The following is a 12,070-nucleotide window of genomic DNA, read 5'->3' on the forward strand; positions in this document are numbered from 1 at the left end:
CCTTTTGGGGTCAGCATGAATGAACGGACTCAGCCACCCAGCACATCCTTAGATGGCTAGCTCTGTCACCAGCAGGATGCATCAAATCCTTTAGAATTTTGAGCTGTTTCACTTGTGGGCTGCAGCATAGACTGTTGGATGTAAGCACCCGCTGTCACATGCAGGCTGACGTGAGGGTATTGGTTTTCCTACAGACTGTTCGGTGGCATTGGACACTGCCCACCCCCTACGGCCTCCTACTGAGAACCATGTGCTGCAGGGTCTGCTACCTTTTCATCTTGCTGCAGTGTCAAGGGGGAATCAAAATAGAAACAGACATTCTCCTGGTTCTGTGCATATCACATACTGCATCCTGATTACCACTTTCATGGCCCCTGTGATCGCATCTAACCAAAGTATTGATGGATAATGAATGAATGAATGAATGAATGGATGACTCACTGCCATGGGAGTGTTGACGGACTGCGGTCACTGTGGCAATGGTACATTGACAAAGAATCCTCAACCTGATTGTGTACGACCTTTTCTGCCATGATTAAAAAAACAAGTACCTTTCTCAAGTATACAACTGCTGCAAGCGACCATCTGCTGTCCAGAATTACTGACTAGTTTCTCTCCTTCCCTTTCCAGACATTCAAAGTATGTGGGGAAAAAATGATATCACTCTCCTCCTTCAGGTATCTATACAACACATGTAAGTGTTTGCTGAACTCTCGATACTGACCAAGAGGAGCCAGATGAAGCAATAACGGGACTTGAAACAGATACGTGACCTTTCTTTCATCCTGTGTGTTAAGGAGGTTTGCTTTACGCTGTGATTAATCTAGGGCCAGGGATAAGCAACTTGATATAGTGCTCCAAAAGCAAATTGAGAAAAGCAGAGAAATGACCCTACACAAACACATTTTGTGGGACGAGAGGGATAAATGTTAGTGTTAAATATTGACGCGTTAATACAGACATCTGCTGCTGACAGTAATTTCAGTAGCTTTTCACACAGGAAGAACAACACCTGTTTGTTAAGTACTTCCATTTAATCATAGCTGTTCCTTCCTGCACCAAAATCCCCCATAATGCTCAACAGGGAGGGTGGCAGATTAAAGCAAACGAGAGGGCCATGATGCTGGGGGGGGGCTGGGAGGGTTGCAACTACTGCAAACAAGCTAAAAGCCAATGGTCTGGCTTGAATATATATCATTCAAATACCCTACCTAGAAAATTTCTTGTAGCAGATTAATCCTTGGATAATCTGCTCCTGACAATCCCTTGTACCATACATTTAAATTGTATTTTGCCTTAAAAATCATTTCCAACAACAAACAGTGTTGTTTGTGGGCATTTACAAGCTGTACCTAATGAAATCCAACCAACACAGAGGGAGGGACAAAGCATCACTAAAGTGGAGCTTTTTCACATGCAATAACTGTCCTGGTCTGTGTGAGACAAATCCTGCAAAAGTCAAATGCATGACATGCCACCATCCAGAATCCTTTATGGAAGTGTCTCTCCACTTATGATACCATCGAGCTATTCTCTCACCCTCTTCACAATATACGTTCAGTACCCTGCTCTATCATAAGTACTCCTGATCAAAGCTTTGTCACAAACATCCAATGCTGACAGCTGTCATCTTCATGAGTGAGTCTCCTGTAATGCTCAGTGCAGTCAACAGAATGTCCTTGGGATGCCGATCACACAGGGCATCGAATAAAGCAAAACCTTAGAGATTAGTCAAAAGTTCATAACCTGCTGTATATTTGATTAGCCACTGAATACATGGTGCTTGTCAGCAGTTGGGAAATCAATTTCTGTGCTAATAGGCAGTGAAACATTGAGTCATTTATGTGTGTCCAGGGAAGGATCATGCCTAATAGAATTAGTTACCAGTAATGTACAGGCAAGCAAATTTCTTTGTGGCCACATTTCTGCAGTCCCTGCATGCTTGTTACAACACCTGACACTTCAGGTGGATATACTGTTCAGATCAGTTTTTTAATGGTGAATCAATGATTTAGTTCACAAACTGACCCAGGAAGAAAGCCATGGTTTTTTGGACTATGCTTTGAAACCTTGGATACTACAATGGACACCTGTTTTTATTGTGTCTATACTGTGCCTGAGGTGCTACACACATGTAGTGAGGACTACTATTAAATTAAAATAACAAATAAAAGAAAGGCTGAAAATAGAAATATCCGTAATTCTGTGTCAAAAGCTAAACAGGATTGCTTTCACAAAGGCAATTTTGATCTAACCACTCCGGAGTGGGTCAGGAGTTTCCTGTTTCAACAAAAAGCTTTTTTAATGGCAAATGCTGAACACAGATTTACCTGCATCTCAAAATAATGCAGGACCATAACTGGGTAGATGTGCAGAGAGAAACAGGATCAACTGAGAACATACAGCCATGTGAAATCCAGCCTTACCTCAAGCGCATGAAGAGGATGAAGGCAACCAGGAGGGCTCCCAAAGAGATGCAGTGACCCAGGTAGTTTATGATCACTGCTATGTGGTAGTGCAGCTTGCTCTTTTTCTGCAAGATATCACACACACATGACATTGGACACATGAGACAAAATATAACAAAAACTGCCTTCCTTCAAACTCCAGCATATGTGAGGTCCCAAACATCTCACAAGAAAACTGCATTTAGAATCAGAATATAGAAAATGTCTTTCAACCACTCCACATTTTAGAATGCACGCAACACCAAATGGAATTATCTTTCCCGTTAGCTCCTTTGCAAGTTATACATGTTTCAGCTTTGTGCTCATCTTGAATGTATTATCTCTCAATTTAATTTTCTAAATCCTTCCAATAGACTTTTACAAAACAAGTTCCTTTGGATAGAGCCAAAAAAGACTGTGGCCTGAGGCCTCAGAGATTCTACATAATGTGATTTAGATGGAATAAGAGAGCCAGCTTCTGGCAAACTATATGACATGAGGTTTTACCAACCAGGGATTCCATTTCAAATGAAAATTCCAAAGTATATTGTATGATATAGAATACAGTCAAAAACATGAATGAGCATGTTTTCCTCTGAATATCCAAGCACTGTCCTCAGAATGCACTGTTTTCAAATGGAGAGCTGGTTCTTCTTTTGCAGCAGGGGTTAGTGCTTCTGGATGATTTTATGTAAAACTGACAAAAAAATCCCTTGTAGCTAATTATTTACAGAGGGGTATGCCATTTTCAAAACAAAAGTAAACTTGTGTCAAACAGGAGTGAAGAGACATTGACACAACATACATTTTACCTTATTTTCCTTTCCTAAAGTGTTAACAAGCTGCACACACACCTCATCTCCACTGTATATGTGCTCATTAGTGCATACTGAGACCCACGTTATGTGTGTGAAGTAGGGAGCAATGCAGTAGATATGCGCATCAAGGGACATAGAGAAGCCTGTCAGAGGATGAGTTCACTCTGATTGGATTGCCCCACTCTCCCCAGTGTGATTCTATCACTTTCTTTGGATTAATGCGAGGTTGTGGCTGCACTCAGATTAAAGCATATGCTCATCCTAACTCCAAAAAACCCTGGACATCTGTCTCATCAGAAGCTCACATTACATAGGCCTTCTGACGCTGATGCTAATATAATGTTTGCACACACAGCCACTTCCCAGACAGATAAATGTTTTGACTAGGTTACTGCAGGAAGATGCCCCAATCAGAGGCTATTTTGAGTGCTATTCTGTCTGGCCTTGTCCTGATGTTTTTATTAAGTGCTTGGATGTTGGAACGGATGCAGGGAGATCAGATGCACGGCTAGCCTGGACCAACTTGATTTTCATCTGCACATGAGCTCATCTGCGTCATCTGTGCTAATTCCAAATACGTGTGAGGTGCATTAGTTGAAACTGATGCGGTACACTTCTAAGTCACTTGCAGCAACTCTGTGTGATGACCTAATGCTGATTGCCCTCTGTTGGATGAATCTTCTGTTTGTTTCATTGCACCACGCTGGGACAACTGTGGACAGCATTGGATTCCTTTGGATCAGAGAGGACTGACTGATGGTGCCCCTCCGGGTGAGACCATGTGACGCTCTGTCCCACTGTCAAAATGTGTCACCAACTCCCTCCTCGACCCATAAAGGACACCAGTGAAGCTGCCTGCAGGACCAATAAAGCAGTGGCAGGCCTAAGTGGAGACAGCAAGCATTCTTACTAATGAAATAGAAAGGAAAACAGGGTGAGCAAACAGAGCTGCTCTTACAAATAGCACAGGGACTACTAGGCCCCACTACTATAGCTGCTCAAGCACTTCATGGTTGTGCTAGGCATAATGTTTCAGCAAGCTCTCTGCTGTGGTTTATCAGGAGTGACAAGATGAAAAAAGGCAAAATGAGTATTATGTAGGATTGCCATTGGTATGCAACTACCGGAAATAGGTACTTTAACCATCATCCACTGTGAAAACAAATGGATTTTTTTTCAAACCAAGTCTCACTTCTTACTAACAATGCATTCAAATTTGCCTTAAAATCTTTGGTAAAATGAACCCTCAATTTATTTAAAGTGCATTTCAGTGCAGCATGTATTACATCCTGCCAGCATGATGGCTCCAAAAGCCCCTCATAATGCCAGGAGTAGCCTTTCATTACAGTTCACACTTGACAATACTGTCACCATTTAAGGTTTAAGAAGGACTGTTTAAGAATGACTTGGAATGGTGATTGTGTTACACATCCATTATGGTGCTTGTGCCCAGCGTAGGCTGCACAATGTGTAATTAACCAATACTCTACTTTGCCTGTGTAGTGCCCAATACACAGACCAGAAAAGCAGGACTAATACCAATATTCACAGGCAGAAAAAGAGGAGAGCAGGTTGGAAGAGAAAAATCTAAGACAGAGAGAGTAAGTGTGAGAAAGCCAGCTCATGACAGGGTGGTCATTAACCCCCCTTGTTAATGTACAGCCTTGTCCCTAAAAACAAACACCCCAGCTGGGCCTCTGGATACCCCTTGCACTGATGGGAGGGCTCTTCGCTGGAGATGGCAGGAAGACGTTCACTCCCTGCCCCACCCTTGTGCCAGCGCTGACATGGACGGCCTCTGACAGCTATGCCAGGCTCCTGTGTGATTCCCCTCATGGGGCATCATCTTCCACCGTACTGAGGCGCTAAGACAAGCAGGCAGACAGCCAGGAATTAATCTCCCACAGGAAGAGAGGGAGACCTGAATGCGTCTGATCCCATAATGCAGTTCTTTTTTGGAAGGACCTCTGCTCACTGCCTCTTCACAGAGTGGGCCACACACACCTCCTACATTCCACTGTCTCATAAAATATTAATACAGGCTTGGGGTTCTGTGCTTCCTAAGGAGCCACCATGACATTAGAGGCAGTACCATCTATCTTCTCTAGGGCTTGATGGCATCTTTTTTTTATTCTATCACCCTATTTTTTCTACTCCATTTCCATCTCTCACCGTTTTCTTCAAAAGATGAGTCTTGTCATCCAAAACAAAAAATATTCTGGAGTTGTGATGTTTCTCATGAGTACATTGTTTCATTTTGATTCTCCTTTCCATCAGAATGGCTGGACTGGTTGAAGCCACATCCCCAAAGGCATCTATTCCTCAGGGCAAATAATACTTCTCCATGTGGAATCGATCACCTGGGCTTGCTGTTCCATTTTTGTGCTCTTCATATAAGGTTGAGCAGTTTACAATCCTTTTTTACGCCTGTTTTTGCCACTGACTTACCCTCTCAAACACCCATTTACCCTGACTTACCCTCACAAACACCCATCCATTGCATTTGTTCTTCGGGGGTTGCTTCTCTTCAATTTGCAGTATATGGTAATGTAGCTGTGTATACTGTGCATGATACAGATGTAAAAGACATGCTGTTGTGGAACTGCATCAGTGTCGGGGTTTGCCAATCTGTTTCTGTTCTGCTCTGGTCTCCGGAGTGCAAGGCAATTGCTCGGTGCAGTAGCGTGCATCAGTTGCTGATACACAGCTGCCTTCTCCTCAGGTGACGTCAGAAGCTCCAGCTCGCCATTCTTTCGAGAAGTGCTTTTCCGTGTTTGTGAGGGTAGATACCGTAGAGCACAAGGCAAACTGTGTGCTCAGGCTTTGTTCCAGTGCAGCTGAGCAAAGAGGAATGAGACTCCCTTGGGGTGGGTGGTAGTCAGAGATTGAGGTTCTCTCATAAAGACTGTGGGACATGCAGAGCTCTCTAAGAAGTCTGATAAGTTTGACTTTGCTCAAAAGCAAGCACAGAGACAGTCCCTGACTGAGCAACTGTGTGTCAAGAGGTGCAGGGCTTGAAGGGTGGATTTAGTGGGCCTTTGCAATATTGTGTGTCAGATCAATGCTGATTCTATCAGTGCAGTAGATCAAATCCTTGTACACTGTAAAGTAGTCTGCAATGACACTGAGTTCTGCAGTATTCAGAAGCAGTCATGAGAAGCCTGACTGGATGACATGAAGCTTTGGTACTGGAGCTCTCCATGATTTGAGTTTAACGAGCCCTCATCTGGCCCTCTTGTCAGTTTGAAGTTAGAATCCAAATTTTATTGTAATGGACTGCGGTGGGAAAAATGTCACAGAAGGATAACCAAAATCGCTACTCCAATATGAATAAAGGGTAAAAAGAAAATGAATTTCCCGTGTCATAACTTAGGCCTTGATTTATTTATTTAGTGTAGTTACAATGCATTGACCTCTGCTTCTGCTGAAACTGATTTTATTCATGTTAATGTCAACCTCAAAGCCTTCCATATCTGCCTGGGGAGGAAGTGATAGCATGAAATTCAACTTGCTCTTTTAACATCAAATGGTGTTACTGCATCTCTGCTTTTTTATCACTGGAGTAAACTGAAGGAACCTTATTAAAGTTGCCTTCATTTGATTAAATGGATATAATATACAGTGCCCTGAGAAGTACAAGAAATACAAGAGACATACAAGGAACATGAATGCCTCCATACTTTAAGAATGTAAATTTCCTATACCATTAGAATACAGACAGTACAGGTTACGATTCACAAAACACTATTTGTGCATTGTGTTGAAAAGGTATGAAACAATTGAAAAAAAAAACTTTAACTACAGAGTTTATCTACAGAGTTAAAACACAGGTTTGTACAAGTGAGATGTACAAGGTGCCATATGAGAGACTAGTTTTTCATGATGTTCATGAGGTTTGTCTAAAGTTTATGAAAATTTTGTTTATAGACTGTTTCTACGGATGAGCTGTCTCCTGCTATCATTAAACTACTGAGATCATACCTGTGATGGATGTGATGGGAGTTTTATAGACACAATGAAGAAATGATAAAATTTTATTGAATGGGATGGTTTATTTTTTTGAAGCCAAATCAATCAGAGAGTTATGGAATACCCACAATAATACGAGAGAACACAACAATGTAATGCCTTGCCTCTGTTTGGACAACCTTGAAGGCTTCACGGGGGAAGGGGAGTGGGGGTGTCATGCATCGTTCCCACATTATGAGCCAGGTAGCACCCTCTTAGTTCAAACCCAGCCAATGCTGCAGGTGGTTTATGAACCACATTGTAAAATGAACTGCTAAAATCTAACAAGAGAAGTTTTCTGCTGTGTCAACACCATGTCAGTGTAATTATTATTGCTACATCTGCCTAATCGGCTGAATGGCCTCAGTGACGAATAGAATCTGAAGGACATCTGTAAGACACTTCCCTTACTACTACACCTTTCACCCCAGGTCCATGTATGATGCCTGTCACCCTTGGGTACAGACTGTCCTCTGTCCTTACCTTATTCAAGCTCTATTGTCTCCAGCACCTTCCCCCTGCATCGTGTTTCTATGCACTCGGGCCTTGCAGGAGGTAAGTTATGAGCTTGATGAGATCAAGTCTCACCAAAATCAAAATGTCACTCTCTTCATAATCTACTCCAGCAGGTGATGTAACATTACAAGAAGCTGTCTGCTTTGTTATCATCACATAATGCAGTACAGTTCACCAGACAACAGAGCCATGCCAGAGTCACATCTTCACCTCCTTCCATTAATCTCTTCAGTATAAACAATGTTTCCCATGCCCATACCATAAATAGCTTATGCTATATAGACATCAGTTAAACGAACCCCCAGACAGAAGTTAAACCAGTGGCTATGTATAGGAATTTATTGATTTGGCAGTGCTTCAAGAAGAGTGCTTCATACCATGCTTAAAAGACACAGTGATATGGGCACTCACTGCCTGCACAACACTCCCTCCTACCCAGACCTACAGACCTCAGCAGCATGGTCCACGCAGGAGTTAACACAACTACGGCAGTTTCATTTCTACCTATCTCAAATTCTTGTAGGCACAATGGATTCTGCCGAAAAAGACAGGACTAAACGACCTTTTATGCTTCGTGTACTTTTGCTGAGCCTCAACCAGGCACTGGTCCAGGAGCTCTCCCATGCAGACTTCAAGAACGCTTCTGCCCTAATGCATCACACACACAGACACACACAGACACACACACAGACACACACAGACACACACAGACACACACAGACACACACGCACACACACACACACACACACACACACACACACACACACACACACACAATTGGAGATGCTGCTTTTAATCTAACATGACGTGACGTTCAAGAAAAGACAGCAAAAGTAAAAGCAGCTGAGAACAGTAACATCATCTGAGGGCCGGGGGGGGGGGGGGGGGGGGGGATGGGCATCATGCAGCGCATTTTATGAAATATTCCCAATGCTCCAGAAACACGCAACGTTTCTTTTAGAGTTTGGTTCTCATTAAAGTACATTTCCTCATTAATTTATTAAGAGATGGGGACTGAATAGGAGAGCTCCTTCCCAGCTCATGACAGAGCTCATGAGCTGTCCCTCTCTGCTGGGGAGAGAGCCCCATGTTCTCCTGCTGTCTGCATTAACTGTTGTTTGCAGTTTGTTCATGGTTGCAAGCAACCACCCAGCTCTGGGTTGGAACAACATAAGTGCCCATGCATTATTGAAGTTCAGCACTTTGCCTAAACGTTGCATGGCGAGTGATAAATCTTTAGGCTACAGCACAACATCTCTCACCCTTCTGTGGCAGGTGTATCTGTTTGCCTGTCAGAGATAAGGTGTTGTCCATCATTTTTCCAGGTCGTCAGCAGTGACAAGCTTTATTAATGAGCTGAGAGGAAGGGAGTGGAGGGCACACAAACCCAGGAGCCCTAAGATTAAATGCTATTACTGGCTTAGCTTGTGATCCGATTAGTGAGCATGCCACAAAAATTTAACTTCACTAGCTTGTATCAGAGGCCCCAGGGGAAAAAAAACTTCCACTTTTTTCAGTGACTGAACAGTGGAATGAACAGTAAGACAGAAAACAAATATAAAACAAATGCACCATTCACCTTGCAAGTGAAAGTGAAGTAACCCTTGTAAGACAGCTCTGTGAAGACAAAGGTTTTTGACTGTTGTTATATGTCATTTTGATTCAGAGTTTTAAGCTTTTCATCTCCTCTTAACAGCATGGACAACACCAAAAGATTAGCTGTAGAGAAGCATTACAAAAACAAACAGGAAAGCTACAGACTGTTTAAGATGGTTTTAAACAGTCACATGTACACACATTGTTGACCTTACCTCTTCATTCAGTATGGCCTGGCACTGCGAGTAGTTGCCCTTCATTGCCCAGGTCCCATTTGAGAGGCATTCCCTGTACACATTGTCTGTAAAGAGAAAAGAGGGTCTATGGAGAATATGCTGCCCAGAGCAAAAGTGGCAAACCACTGCCACCACATCAGTGTATCACTGATGGAGACATGTCATGTAAACTCCTTGACTCTGCCCTGTGGCAGGAGTTGTCTGAACAGGCCTCTCACATTCTCACACCAGAACTTCCTTGCAAGGTTCTGTGCAACCTCTGTCCACCTGATGGCCAGGCCACTGATGTGTGTTTGTGCACTAGATTAACCAGTAGGAGCTCTTTCACTTTTGGACTGGAGAATAAAGCCTGCGCACACCCTCAAGAGGAAGCGGCACACCAGCATTCCACAAACAATGCTGATGCCTCCTTTCAGCTGACTTGGCCAGTTGGCCCCTACCTCGAGGGTTTTAAAGAGGAGTCTCAATTTTCAAGCAATGCAGAAACAACACATGTCTGAACCAGCCATTTAACCACAGACCTGTGAGAGAAAAACACTCTAAGAAGAACCAAATGAGATCTAAGGTGTGCATAGGTAGAAACACATGACACTGTATGAAAACAAAACAGAAAACAAAACAAAACAACACAAAAGGAACATGCACACAAAGCACATCCACATTCTCTTTCCCAAGTCTGTTGACCAAAGCAAGGGTGTTTTTTTTTTTAAATCTATAGGGTTCTGGCTAAAATACAATGAAGATAAATATCATATTCATTCAATCAGGCTTCACTAGCTTGCTCTGAGGTGAAAGGAAGGGCTGCAGTTCCTCAGCGTGTGTGACTTTTCATTCAATAGAAGCAATGTGTGTTTCCACAACACAGAAATTCTGGAATGAATTTGGTCCTGCCTGCCAAATCACAAGTATTAACATGAATAATACTCTTTTAATTGAATACTTTTAAATGAAGTCTCAGTGGTGTTTGTTTTGGATAAAAGGTTATTTTCCCACTAATTTAAAAATAAAAAATTCTAATGTTTTGTAATGCTTTTGGTACATAAAAATTCATAATTATACATATATTATTACATACCAAGACTATTATAATAGTCTTGGTATGCAATAATACTATTATTACATACCAAGTACCTAGAGTACCTTACATACCTAGTGTTGCCATTTCTTTTTTTTCCAGAGGAGTTGGCACATAGTTAATGACTCATTTCCACTCTCCAGACAATGATAGTTCCATAGCAAAATCACCAATGCCCTTCTAAAGGATCACAACCCATAAAATCTTCATCATATTGTCTTGGGCACCTTTCACTCCCCAAGTCAGGGCTGGCCTTACTAGCTCAATTTTTGTTTAAGACCTACAGCCTTATGAAACATACATGGGAGTAACAGATTTCCATAGAGTTATGAGAATCTTGATTCCTATTTCAATGAACGCATATCCAAAGTGACATCATGCAATACATGTCTCTGAGCCCTGGATGGAGTTTTCACACAGAAACTGTATCCATCCAATTGGATGCTACCATGAGTGGTCGAGTGGACATTCACAGTGTAGGACCATCAGTCAGAGCTGACACCATGCCATGTTTATTGTTGGTAAGATGCACAATATCATGTGACTGGCTGTACTGTGGATTACCACATTATGCCTACCTTTTCTGCTTGCTAAATCCATCTGTATTAATAGACAACTGGTGTGGCAACAGCAGCTGCTGCTCCTCTTGATCAATACCGATCAGGAGTCATAACTATAATTAGACTGTTATTTAGGGCAACAATAATGTTTTGGCAATGTTTTGTCAATGATCCAGACAAAGAGCAGAAATACTCCTCCTCACAGCGGTATAAACCAGTGAGCAATCTTGTCCGTTGTGACATTTCTTGAGAATGTTCCATACAGGTAGGGAAACCCTGTCTGCAGTATTGTGTAGCAGGGCAGTGTGGAGCAGCCACTGGGATGGACTAGGGATGAAGGGGCCTGTTGTCAACATGTGTAGGAGCAATGCTCAGTGTTTCACATGACCTTGAACACAATCTCACCACCTCTGTGGACAGGCCCATATTGATTTGTGACTCATTACTATGATAAACAATTTCTGCTGTGGATCAGGCAGGGTTGACACCGACAAACCAGTTCCAGATACGAAAGCAAAGACACCCTAGTGGAACAGGCTCTGAAGCTGATCTACCCCAGCTTTGTGCTTTCCACAACAAATGAATGCTGAGCAGAGCAGACTGTAATAATTGGAAAGCAGTTGAATAAAGAAGACACCTTTCACAGTGGTGTCTCCTCCTAATCACTTTGACTTTGGTTCAAAGTCAATTTTCAAAAACTCCAAAGGCAACTGTTTTCAGTGAAGCTCTTCTGACTTCATCTTCTCTTAGCAGGGGAATTAGACTTGATTCAGAGGCCAGGAGATCAATTTGACACTTTGCCTCTTGCACGTT

At 42.5% G+C, this 12,070-nt stretch overlaps 1 protein-coding gene across 2 annotated transcripts in view; it reads right to left on the reverse strand.

Annotated features, from left to right (window-relative positions):
- Positions 1-12,070, reverse strand: part of LOC118776655 (corticotropin-releasing factor receptor 1-like) — a 78,146-nt gene that overhangs the window by 24,015 nt on the left and 42,061 nt on the right. For both annotated transcript variants that reach the window (XM_036527138.1, XM_036527146.1), the window contains exons 5-6: positions 9,602-9,687; positions 2,427-2,533 (exon numbers count right to left, since the gene is read on the reverse strand). In XM_036527138.1, coding sequence (XP_036383031.1) covers positions 2,427-2,533; positions 9,602-9,687 — 193 coding nt within the window. The remainder of the gene's footprint in view (positions 1-2,426; positions 2,534-9,601; positions 9,688-12,070) is intronic.

Source organism: Megalops cyprinoides, chromosome 1, assembly GCF_013368585.1.
Source record: "Megalops cyprinoides isolate fMegCyp1 chromosome 1, fMegCyp1.pri, whole genome shotgun sequence".
Classification (NCBI taxonomy): Eukaryota; Metazoa; Chordata; class Actinopteri; order Elopiformes; family Megalopidae; genus Megalops; species Megalops cyprinoides.